The 13239-nt window shown below is 43.6% G+C and overlaps 1 protein-coding gene across 1 annotated transcript in view; it reads left to right on the top strand.

Moving 5' to 3' along the window:
- Positions 1-13239, top strand: part of MRC1 (mannose receptor C-type 1) — a 54776-nt gene that overhangs the window by 17957 nt on the left and 23580 nt on the right. The window contains exons 7-14 of the mRNA XM_069959029.1: positions 1220-1402; positions 2744-2901; positions 3397-3507; positions 5094-5209; positions 9879-10027; positions 10476-10669; positions 10951-11078; positions 12534-12621. Of these exons, the coding sequence (XP_069815130.1) occupies positions 1220-1402; positions 2744-2901; positions 3397-3507; positions 5094-5209; positions 9879-10027; positions 10476-10669; positions 10951-11078; positions 12534-12621 (1127 nt within the window). The remainder of the gene's footprint in view (positions 1-1219; positions 1403-2743; positions 2902-3396; positions 3508-5093; positions 5210-9878; positions 10028-10475; positions 10670-10950; positions 11079-12533; positions 12622-13239) is intronic.

Consider the following 13239-nt stretch of genomic DNA (forward strand, 5'->3'; position numbering starts at 1 on the left):
TGAGAGGCGTCCCGCCCCAGTTACTGATTGGCTGAGTGGCCAGTCCATCAGCCGAGAGTCAGCTCTGGAGATTCCAGAGCCTAGCGGGGGTCCTGTGACCAGTCCCGCCACTCACACAGGGAGAGGTAAGTTAGTACTTGTTATCAATTTTCCCACCTGCCCCTGCCAGCTGCCAAGTTTTAGAATTTGCAAGACTTGTCCTTTAAGGCATTTAAATAACTAAATTGCTAAAGGCTCCATTACACAGTCCAATCACCCCATATAATAAGGACAGCGATCAGCCAATAAATGATCAAACGCTCAAGGGCTGATCACTCAATTCTGACCTGTCAAAAAATTATCCTTTATTGGATGCACATCTTTCCCTATAGTAGGGGGTGCATGGTCATCTAAAACTTTTTATTGTTAAAGTCTTGAATTTGACAGGTTGATATCATAGTATATTTAAGTGTAAAATTATTTTCTCTCCATTTCCAATAACCTACTGTAAAAGCCATTATGGACAATATAAAACATACCTTTCAGGATTACACTACCGATAATGTCTGCTTAAAACCTAAGGGCTCGTTCCCACTGAGCAAAAGCAGCTGAATTTCTGCGCTGAATCAGCGCTGAAATTTCAGCCGTTAAAATAGGTGCAGAGCTAATTTCCATTGTGTTGAATGGAAATTCTGCTCTGCAGTTCACACAGTGGAATTTCCGCACTGAACTAATCCGCTTTCCGCCAGAAGAATGAACATGTTCATTCTTCCGCTAGCGGAAGCCTATACAAATCAATGGGGCTCTGATTTTCTGTTTCAGTGCGGATTCAGCGCGGATTCAGCGCGGAATACAAGCGTAATACAAGCGGAAATTACTCGCTGAATCAGCGCGGAAATGGGGAAAAAGGGGGGGAGGAGGATTCTAGTATATGTTCTGGTATAGTCTAGTTTACTCACCAAATACTCGCTGAATTTCAGCGCTGAATGCATGCGGATTCAGCGCGGATTCCTCGAGTATTCCGCGCTGAATTTGTCAAGAGCTGATTACGAGCTGAACACTTTCCTAGCAGAATACGCAGGGAATTTGCTTGCATTCTGCTTATATTCTGCTCGGAATTCAGCGTCAGTTGATTTCAGGCGGAAATATTTCCTTGCGTAATCCGCTCCTTTTGCTCTGTGTGAACGTAGCCTAACCGTAAGTGGACAATGGTCATACATGGTCTTATATCTCGTTACAGGGATTAATGATGCAATCACTTGTCCAGCATCCTGGATACCCTATAATGGATACTGCTATACGTTGCTTAAAGAAACTATGATCTGGAAGGACGCCATGTTAGCGTGCAGGAAAGAAGAGGGGGATCTTGCAAGTTTGCACAATGTTGAAGAATCAAGCTTTATTACCTCACAGTTTGAGTTCGGTACGTAATTATTGAATTCATATACTGTATATATGAATTACACAGAAGTCACTGTTACTTGATAGATCCCCTCACAACATGGTTCAGCTTATATTGAATTTTACATTGATGGCCTATGCTTAGGTTTGCATATTATTGTGTGCTTGGTGGGGTCCCAACCCAAGGACCTCCATGACCTCCATTGCAATAATATTAACACTCGCTGGATTGCTTTAACCCTTTCAAAAACAATTATATGGGCAGTAAAAGGGGTGCTCCACATCCGACACCATGTCTAATAGCCGTAAAATGCAACATTGTGCATACATTAGACATCACCCACGTACGCGTTGATTGAGATTGAAACCCACCACCTCTTGTCCCCTTCAGGACCAGGGACGTGACTGTACGTCCATGAATGGGAATGCACCACAAAAATGCCTCCTTGGGTGAAGTGGATGCAGTTAACCCTATAGATGCTGCAGTCAGTGCGACCACAGCATCTATAGGGAGAACAGAGGGAGAATCCTCCCTCTGTGTTCATCATTGAGGCTGTACAAAGCGATTGCAGAGCCCCAAGGGTAGCTATGACAACCATAGACTTCCTGTACCCGCAGCTCTATTCATAACAGAGAAGCTGGGGCCTGATACGGAGATCGGCGGGGGTGGGGGGGGGGGGGTAAGGAGGTCGGAACCCCCGCGATCTCTTACTTTTCCCAAAAAACCTTTTTATGGCCAAAGTTAGCCCAGTCCTGAAAGGGTTTTGGGTATGTTCACATGTAGCAGAATTACTGCAGATGTTTTGCTTCAGAAACTGACCTGACACCAGGAAACTGACCTGTAGGACATTTTGAAGAATCTTTGATGATGATTTTTCTCCACTGATGGGAGCATCAAATTTTGATATAATCTGTAATCTGCACATAACCTTTCTACGGTGGATTTTTCTGGCTTTCCAACCGCAGAATATGTATCAATGTCTTTGAATTGGGCTATGTGACGGCCATTATTTCATAATGACGGACATTATTTGTACCTCAACGGCCTTAATTATGAAATAACAGACGTTATTTGACCTCAAAATGATGCCCGTCCTAAAACAATTACCATCAAACCGACAAAAAAAGATGATGTACACAAACATGGCCATCATTTTCCCATTGTGGGAACATAGCCTCAACAAATAATAATCTTTGAGGGGCCACTTCGTTTTTGATATTCTTTTGAATGATTATAAGATTTCTAGTCCATTTTTCCGATCTGTGGTCAGAATGTGATTTCCGCAGGCTGCTAGATTTAGATTTTTAGACGTTTAGACGTTTTAGATTACCAAAACGTCACAATTTTTTTTCTTTGTTCTAGGGGACGCTGAATTTGTTTGGATTGGGTTGAACGATTTGAAGACTCAGCTCTTTTTTGAGTGGAGCGATGGATCACCAGTGACATATACAACATGGCAAAGAGGAGAACCGTCTCACTTGACCAACAAACAAGAAGATTGTGTGGCTTTATCTGCTAAGGTACAACCTGAATATATTCCTGTAATGTAGAAACAAAAATTACAAAGTAGGAACCATTACTTAAAAAGGGTTATCCAGGATTAGAAAAACATAGCTGATTTACTGATCTACTGACATGTCACGACCTGGCTGACGGATTGGCTGCTCAAACAGTTAGTGACTGGGGTGGGACGCAGCTCCAGTCACTGATTGGCTGAGCGGCCAGTCCATCAGCCGGGACTTCATCACAACTCACTGGAAAATGCCTTCCGGCATGGGTTGTGAGTTCGGTGTTACCTCTCACCACAGGCATGGGGAGAGGTAAGTTCATACTCCTGGATCAAATTCCCCCCGCCCCTGCCGGCTGCCGGATGTTAAATATGTCTGGACTTCTCCTTTAAAGCTCAGTTTCACTGAAGTAAATGGGGCTGACCATTACATAACGCAAGGAAAAGACCACAATCCCATTAAGTTTTTACAAGGAATAATGAATTAGCCTCACTTGTTTCTATACAGGATGGGCACTGGGCCGACAAGATGTGTGAGAAGAAGTTTCCATATCTTTGCAAGAGAAAACCGCTACCTGTAGATGTGCATGAGCAAGCTGTGGAGCAGGGGTGCGATAAGGTACACTATTTAGTAGAACTTCATACGTGGACCATCTAATGTATATGGGGGGGCTTATACTGATGATCTGTATACAGTTTATTGAAATGACACTGCCTATTTAAGAGCAATCTAGTTGAGTGATCCATCCACGTTCAGTCTTATTGTAGGCTATACCAATCCACTGATCCATTCCATTTTGGGTGGATCCAAGGATTATATTTAGTAGATTCTTTATTAGAGACTCACTTATTGAGGGCAATGAAGACAATTGAAGACTTCTACTGATTTCAATAGGTGCCCTGCAATACTTTTGTGCTGTTGCCAGCAGTGACACAAGGTGCATCTTCACATATCACAGCTATATTGTATTTCTCTATTCAGTTTTTTTCAAATCTGAGCTGTGACCTCAACAAGCGAGTAGATACTACCACAACTATTCCTTAAATATCAGCTTCTCACAAAGGCTTTTTTTGGTGGGAAATTTGAAGCAAATGGACCATCAGGTACATTCACATGAATAGAACAGCGCCAGCACAGGGAAGCCAATGCTGTGGTCCTTTTTTTTGACCACGGCCGGGTTCCTGCGCACGAGACTGGTCTATTACCATAACTAACACTAAAACCCACAGGCCGAAGCCAGGGGCACAAACCCCAATTAACGAAAATACCCCCCCAAAAAATAAGTAAAATATAACTTTTAATGATATTCCATAAAAATCAAAGTGAACCTGATTTTTTGGGGGGGTATTTTCGTTAATTGGGGTTTGTGCCCCGGGCTTCGGCCTGTGGGTTTTAGTGTAAGTTATTATAAGTGGAATCCCTGACCCACCCGTGAGAGGGGTGTGTGTCTTGTGGTCTATTACCAAGCACCGGCCCGGGCTGAAGCACTGGAGGTGGACCTGCCAACCCCTAGTGGGAGCAAAGCACCGCCCCTCAGTGATGCAGCTCCATTAGAATCAAAGTCATAGAGGGGTTGGGGGTTCTTTCCACTGGGGGCGGGCCAGTCCACCTCTAGTGCTTTAGCCCAGGCCAGTGCTCGGTAATAGACTGGCACCATGTGCGAGAACTGGGCCGTGGTTCATAAAAAAAAAAACACTGCACTGGCTTCCCAACGCCAGCACGGTTCTATTCATGTTCAACACTTAAAGTGAATGTACCTGATGGTACATTTGCTTTAAAGGAATAATCCACCCAAAAGTGATCTAATTACCTGTGATGTAGACATTGGTAGGATCGCCAGTTCCCAAAAACTATATTATACACCACTCCTTCAGTGCTGCTAGGAGAGCTCCATATGATTCATAGATTTCCATTATTGAAAACCGTCAAGCATTACCAAAGGAGCTTATGTGTTCTGCAGAATGTGAAGCTCTTTCGTTCAGGAAACAGGTGGTCATCACAGCTCACGGCCTCTACTTATAGGAAATTGTGACATATGACAATGACACTGTTTATATAACTATTATTCGGGTCGGATTTCCACTTTACTCTAGCTAGAATTGTAGTTCCGGTATTAGGACATCACCTCCATTTCTACATTCAGGCATGACATCTGTCCCTACATACAGAACTGAACTGATATCTAACATTGTACATGTTGACAGGGTTGGAAAAGACACGGATACTACTGCTATTTGATCAGTACATCAGCAAGTTCATTTCCTGAAGCAAACAATACGTGCAATAGTATGGGAGCGTACTTGATGACTGTAGAAGACAGGTACCATAATATTCTATATAAAAAATATATAATAATTGCATAAAAAGTTATATATAGTATTCTAATAAACTGTGTGCATCAATTCTTCATGGGTCAAAAATATATTCTTGCTGTCATCAGGAGATTTTTTTTTCTGGCTAAAGTAAAGTCAGTGTACTCTGAATCAGGAGATAGAACTCTTATTTTAATCTATCATTCCAGCGCTGAGATATAAGCTTTAACATTTTTACACAAGGGGTTCATCTGGCTGCGGCTTAAAGGACAACTCCGGCCAAAACTATTTTTTAATATGTTATTACTTACTGAAAGTTAGACAAATTTCTAATGTACATTAATTATGGGATATCCACATATATGGTTATTTCCCTTAATTTAGTAGATCAGGGAGACTTCAGATGCTCTAAAAAGAGATGACGTCACGAACCGGAGGTGTAATTACAATGGATCGCCTGCAGGGGTGCACTATATATAGAAGTACCATTGACTTCTATGTATAGTGCGCCCCTGCTGGACACTCCATTGAAATTACTATGGATGTGTATGTACATGTAATACAGTATACAGTGTTTTTGATTGAATACATTTATGGAATACTTTGGGGAGCAAGTGTCCTTGCTCCCCAAAGTATTCCATAAATGTAATCAATCAGTACATAAAAGTAAGCCCGCCGCTGCCACCACCGAACGCCCGCCGCTACCGAACGCCCTCCGAACCGCCGCTCTGGACTACGCTCAACTACTACTCTCATCAGAGAGAGTAGTAGCTGGGTTCTATCGCCGCCGCCGCCGATGCTGCTGCTGCTGATGGGCGCAGGGGGAGCCGCTCATCACTCTGCAGCTCTCATCCCCCTCCGCTCCCCCCTCCTCCTCCGGCCAAACTTTACTCTATGAGATCGCTGAATCCCCGCCGGCGCCGCTCTCCGATCACGCATGCTGGCCGGGGACACCAGGAAGCACCGGGAGGCGGCATGCGTGATCGGAGAGCGGCGCCCGCGGAGATTCAGCGATCACATAGAGTAAAGTTTGGCCGGAGGAGCAGGGGGGAGCGGAGGGGGATGATAGCTGCAGAGTGATGAGCAGCTCCCCCTGCGCCCATCAGCAGCAGCAGCAGCGGCGATAGAACCCAGCTACTACTCTATCTGATGAGAGTAGTAGTTGAGTGTAGTCCAGAGCGGCGATTCGGCGGGCGTTCGGTAGAGGCGGGCGTTCGGTGGCGGCGGCGGGTTTACTGTTATGTACTGATTGATTACATTTATGGAATACTATGGGGAGCAAGGACACTTGCTCCCCAAGGTATTCCATAAATGTATTCATTGTATACTGTATACTGTACTACATGTACATACACATCCATTGTAATTTCAATGGAGTGTCCAGCAGGGGCGCACTATATATAGAAGTCAATGGTACTCATTGACTTCTATATATAGTGCGCCCCTGCAGGCGATCCATTGTATTTACACCCCCGGTTCGTGACGTCATCTCTTTTTAGAGAATCTGAAGTCTCCCTGATCTACTAAATTAAGGGAAATAGCCCTATATGTGCATTTCCCATAATTAATGTACATTAGAAATTTGTCTAACTTTCCGTAAGTAATAACATATAAAAAAATAGTTTTGGCCGGACTTCTCCTTTAAGACCAGCAACATTTAGCCTCTTCTCTGCCTACTAACGCTCCTATGTCTACATGTTAGTACCCACTCTGTAAACTGTGCTGGGTTTTTGCAGTTTAGGGGAACACCCTAAGGGCTATATCTCCTAATTTGCATAATATTTCTAAAGCTTACATCTCAGCGCTGGAATGACGGAATCAGGGTAAGAAGTTTTATTCCACACCGCTTTTACTTTAGTCAGAAAAACGGCTTACAGGTCTATTTAAATGTTAAATATAATTGTTAAAGGGGTACTCTGGAGAAAAAATTCAAATGAACTGGTGTCAGAAAGTTATATAGATTTACTTCTGCTGTATGTCCTGCTAGGAACTGGTGTATTCTGTCCAGTCTGACACAATGCTCTCTGCTGCCACCTCTGTCCATGTCAGGAACTGTCTAGAACAGTAGAAAATCCCCATAGAAAATATCTACTGCTCTAGACACTTCCTGGCCTGGAGAGAGGTGGCAGCAGAGATCAGTGTGTCAGACTGGAAAGAATGCATCACTTCCTGCAGGACATACAGCAGTTGATAAGTTTTGGAAGACTTGAGATTTTTGAATAGATGTAACTTGCAAATCTTTATAACTTTCTGAAACCAGTTGATTTAAAAATAATTTTAAAATATCACTGGTTTTAGCATAGGTTTTCGGTGTAAAATTGTTGTAAACTTTTAAGCAATAGCTTATTTGACTAAAAAAGTTGCAAGTTTCCCTGTGTTTCGTGGATAAATTGACAGTGTTGCACAATAATTTATATTTTTCTCTATGTATTGCTTAAACAATTTAGATCTTTGTCCAACAATTTAGAGTGTTGCGCAAAAATTTGATTCTGTTTTACCTTAGTTTTCTGGTGAAAAAAATTGTAAATTCCCACCTATGGATTCATCAATGCATACATTTGGACATGTATACGACATCAATGCACCATAGACATACAAGAGAATTTACTAAAACTGGCGTTTAATACAATGGTCTTGAACCAAAGTAAGCAAATTTGTGCAATAATTTACGCAAATTTTTGGCACAATTCACGTAAATCTCTTGGCCAGCTAATGGCCATTCCCAGTTTACTCATCAGATTAAAAATGTGCTACTTATATATGCCAGGAAGCTGTGTTAGTAAATTCCCTGCATAGAGTGGATTCCGCCTTATCCTTACTGACTCATTCGTGCCGTCACACTTAAAATCGGCTGTGTGAGTGGATGGCATACCATAAGACGTATGTCGGGATGACATGGAATATCCTCCGCTGTGTTCTGCAGTGATCAGCGAATACATTGTTATAGCCGTCAGTTATCACTCATTTCAGTAATGCTGATGCTGCATCTCCGTCCTTCAAACTTCCTGAGGACGCTTATCCTCAAGAAAGACAGCGTGATAAGGAGGAAAGAGAGGTTATCAGGCGGAACGGAAGCTTTCAGACATAAGACATCTCAATGGGAACGTAAGAGGAGGGAGCTGCAGAGATAAGGATGTGTGTAGTGTCGGGAGTCTTGGGAATAGTATCCTGTATGGTGCAGCAGTATTCAGGACATATATTGTATATATTGTTTTAGGTTCAGGTCATTAGATTACTTTATGTACAGTATGTTATTTGATTACTACTGTATTTCAGTATAGCAATGTTATTTAGGCTTCTATTATTGTTTTGTTCTGTACAGCCATAATGATAATAAATATTATTATTAGAGATGAGCAAACTCAATCTTCCGGACCGAGATTCGTTTCAAACTTTGCAAAAAGTTTGGTTTGGTACGGAGCCAAACTTTTTGCAAAGTTCAGAACGAGTTCATAAAGATTAGGGATGGTCCGGACCGAGTTTGGTTCGGGTTCGCACGAACCCGAACCCTCGGCAATGATTCCCGCTGTCTGCCTGCTCCGTGGAGCAGGCGGATCCAGCGGGAGGACTGCCTGGAAAACTGGGATACAGCCACAGCCATAGGCTGTATCCCAGTTTTCCAGGCGTTCCCCCCGCTGTATTTGCCCGCTCCACGGAGCGGGCAGACAGCGGGAATCTGCTGCCGAGCGTTCGGGTTCGGACCATCCCTAATAAAGATGGTGGTGGCACAATTTAAAGCGAATGGACCATCAGGTACATTCACTTTAAGATCTTAACATGGCTAGAACGCCCATTTTTTAACCGTGGCCCAGTTTTCGCGTTGGGCGCTGTTCTATTCCTGGGCACCAGCAGGGTCTGCAGCACTGGAGGCGGGCCGGCCCACCCCCCCATTGGGAGGAAGCCCCCGCCTCTCCATGACACATCTCCATTGACTCAAATCCCGGGAATAGAATGGCTCATATGTGGGAAATGGGCCGCATTTGAAAAAAAAGGACCGTGGCACCGCCTTCCCCGCACGGACGCTGTTCTATCCATGTGAGAGTCTTAAAGGGGATATCCTGATGGTACATTCACTTTTTCAAAAAAAATTATATGCTCATCTATCTGAGCTCCCACTTATGTTCTCCTCCAGGTCTCTGGTGTCTTCATATGCAACCAGCCTGCTCAGACAATCACTGACTGAGATGGGACAGCGCTGCAAGCAGTGATTGTCTCAAGAGTGACAGCCCACTCAGCCAATCGTTGGCTGTGGCACTGTTCCATCACAATCAATCATTGGCTGAGCAGGATTTTGGCAGCTGCAGGGGACAGCAGTGACTGAAGAAGAAAGGCAATGGGGGAGCGTGGACAGGTAAGTATAGATGAGCAAACTTTGTGAATTTTAAGTTTTAAATCCAGGGTGCTGTACAGATGAGAAGAGGTTAATATACAGAATGTAACATAAAATCAAGAAAACTACATGAGTGACGTATATGACAGATTGGTACATAGGGAGAGAGGACTGTTCCAGTGAGGGCTTACACTCTATAAACATACTCTATGGTGCTCATAATTGTATAGTATGGTTACTTGCACACTATATGGCATTACACTACATGGGCACATGTTGTATCATTCAATATAATACAGGCCTGTATACCCTGCCGCATCTCATCTCTGCCACATCATTCCTTGCAGGTTTGAACAGGCCTATCTGACAAGTCTGATCGGGTTTAGACCAGAGAAATATTTCTGGACAGGACTCTCTGATATAGAGGACAGAAACAACTTTAAGTGGACCAACAAGGAAAGAGTATTGTACACACACTGGAACGCTGACATGCCGGGTAAGTCACTGAAAAACATGTCTGCCGTCTTCAAAAAATAGCTCCACACCTGTCCTCAGGTGGTTTGTAGTATTACAACTCAGCTCCATTCACTTTAATGTATTTGAACTGCAATACCATATATAAACTAAGAAGAAGAGTTTTGCTGTTTCTAAAAGAAAGTGACCATGTTTTTCTAATCCTTAAAATGAATGGCCCACCATGTAATGCATAGATAGGCTGGGTCTTGTAGAGTAGCTCTCCATTTTGGCCCATAGAGAGATGTCTTGGATGTGGAACCCCCTCCCCTAGGATGTCCAAAGGCCGTAATGCAGCATGTGAACAGGGTGCGTCCCACTTGGGGTTCGGTTTATACAGTTGCACATAGAATCAACAAGCTTTCCATACATTAACTTTCCTATATGGACATTTGGAAAACTTTTTTCTAAATTTTTATTGAATTTTCAAGGCAGGAAACAGGGCTGTGTCGTTATGAGAACTGGGAGGAAAGCCGGATTATGGGATGTTATGAACTGTGAGGAAAGTGCTAAGTATGTGTGCAAAAAGTGGGCACAGGGAGTGACACCACCGCCTATTCCGACTACAACACCAGAACCAACATGTCCACCCAACTGGAAGTCATCCACCCGTGCTTGTTACAAAGTAAGGAGAGAGAAAGACACTCCATGTGTTTTCTATTCATATATATATATATATATACATACACAGTAATGTGGAGGTGACTGCCGCTAGACATGGGCATAGATACAACTGCTCCATTGGTATGTGAATGTAGGCGATTTCAACAGTGCTGTATGTGGCCAAAATCTGAGATGTAAAGTTAACAAATTTAGCAAATTTTCTAAATTGGGAGGACATCACACTTTTTCCTGTTATGTCTACAATAAATGTTCATAAAATATTCCATCTGTATTTTCCGACAGCATTACATGGTAGAAATTGGTGAGAAAAAGTCATGGTTTGATGCCAAGAATTTTTGCAAAGCAATCGGAGGCGACTTACTCAGTATCTCAGACAAGGAAGAAGAGCAGGCGGTGTGGTCATTGCTGCTGTAAGTAAGATTACATTATGGGTAATGCATAGGATAGTGTAGGTGCCACATATCTTGCCGCCTATATAGTTCCCTTTTCTTGCATTTTAGTTAAAAAGGTAAAGCAGAAAAGTACCTCTTCTGCTCTCTGTTCCACTTCCTCTGTCTGGCCGCCTCTGATAACTTCCACAGACGAGAGGGGAACGAGAGCGGGAACGAGAGCATGTCGTGGGTGTTGTGGGCATTATGTGTGAGTGAAACCAGGCCCGCACTAAATGTCCGATACCTACCTGATGTTGCTCCAACATCGGTAACATTGGGAAGTATAGGTAATTTCTCCCCTTGTGTCAGAAGTTATCACCAGGGACGGTCAGAAGGAGGAAGTGCAGCGCCAAAAAGCAGAAAAGGTGCTCTCTGGATAACCCATTTAAGCGATAACCCCACAGGATAGGTGATAAATAAATGCTCTATTTGTTGCTATGCAACGGACCCTGTTAAACCTAGTGAGAACATAGCCTTACACCAGGGGTGGGCCAGTCGGGCATTAGTAAAATTATTCCACGGCCGCATAGTGTGCGCGGTAGTTAGTAGCGTGGGTTTGCAGCACCCAGGGCAAGGCAAAGTATTGTTCCCCTAGTGCCCCTGCTATTGTAGTTAACCCTCTGTGATGCCCCTTGTACCTGAAGTGAATCCTTAGTGATGCCCCTGGTAGCTGTAGTTAACCTGATACTGATGTCCCTGGTAGTCTAGTTAACCCCCAGTGATGCCCCTTGTAGTCTAGTTAACCCCCAGTGATGCCTCTGGTAGGCCTAGTTAACCCCCCCAGTCATGTCCCTTGTAGCCTAGTTAACACCCCCTCCCCAGTCATGTCCCTGGTAGCCTAGTTAACCCCCCTGTCATGTCCCTGGTAGCCTAGTTAACCTCCCCCCCCCCCAAGTCATGTCCCTGGTAGCCTAATTACCCATCCCCCCCCCAGTGATGCTCCTGGTACTCTAGTTAACCCCCAGTGTTGGCTCTGGTAGGCCTAGTTAACCCCCCAGTCATGTCCCTGGTAGCCTAATTAAACCCCCAGTCATGTCCCTGGTAGCCTAGTTAAACCCCCAGTCATGTCCCTGGTAGCCTAGTTAACACCCCTCCCCAGTCATGTCCCTGGTAGCCTAGTTAACACCCCTCCCCAGTCATGTCCCTGGTAGCCTAGTTAACCCCCCCCCCAGTCATGTCCCTGGTAGCCTAGTTAACCCTCCCTCCCCCCCCAAGTCATGTCCCTGGTAGCCTAATTACCCATCCCCCCCCCCCCCAGTCATGTCCCTGGTAGCCTAGATATAAATGGGCACATATCATGTCCTAGTCATATATCTGTTCACGTGTATTGTAATAGTAGCGCGCTTTATATCCTGAAACAGCTTTTTCTGTCTGCTGCATTATATATGTCTAGTTACTTACTAGTAGTTTCTTCCTCTTTTTTTTCTACTCAAGACATGAAGGCATCTACCGTCATGTCTTCTGGGTCGGTCTAGTGAACAGTAATCCAGATGAAGGCTTCAAATGGTCAGATGAGTCTCCTGTAAGTAATTTTTTATCCTTCATATTTTATAGTATTAGGCTATATTTCTACAACAAACTTTGTTGGCCTTTTTACAGATTTTTTTTTAACAGCCATTATTTTAACATACGTCCGTATTATGCAAGTTACGAACGTATTATGCAAATCGTTGACATACTGTAATAGAGCCAAAACGCCAGCCGGCCACAAAGACAGCTGTAAAACGGTCAAACCATGGTGTTGTGGCTTTTATGGACGTCTTTTAGAATGGTCGTCATTTTAAGACAAAGAATTTGCATAATACATCCGTATTTTGGCACTAAAATGACATCTGTCCAACAGGCGACTGTAAACTGTAAAATGTGCAATGTGGAAACATAGCCTCATAGTTTATTCTTCATACTGCATGCTCAAAAAACGGATGGAAAAACGGATGCATTTGTGTACGTCCGTTTTGATCCGTTTTTTCCATTGACTTCCATTATAAAAAAAAGGATCAAAACGTACTTGACCTTATTTTTGTGTACGCTAAAAAAATGGATGCGTTTTGATCCTTTTTTTTTATAATGGAAGTCAATGGAAAAAACGGATCAAAACGGATGCACACAAAAACGGACTGCAAAAAGGCAGTGTGAACCC

Source organism: Dendropsophus ebraccatus, chromosome 2 (genome assembly GCF_027789765.1).
Source record: "Dendropsophus ebraccatus isolate aDenEbr1 chromosome 2, aDenEbr1.pat, whole genome shotgun sequence".
Classification (NCBI taxonomy): domain Eukaryota; kingdom Metazoa; phylum Chordata; class Amphibia; order Anura; family Hylidae; genus Dendropsophus; species Dendropsophus ebraccatus.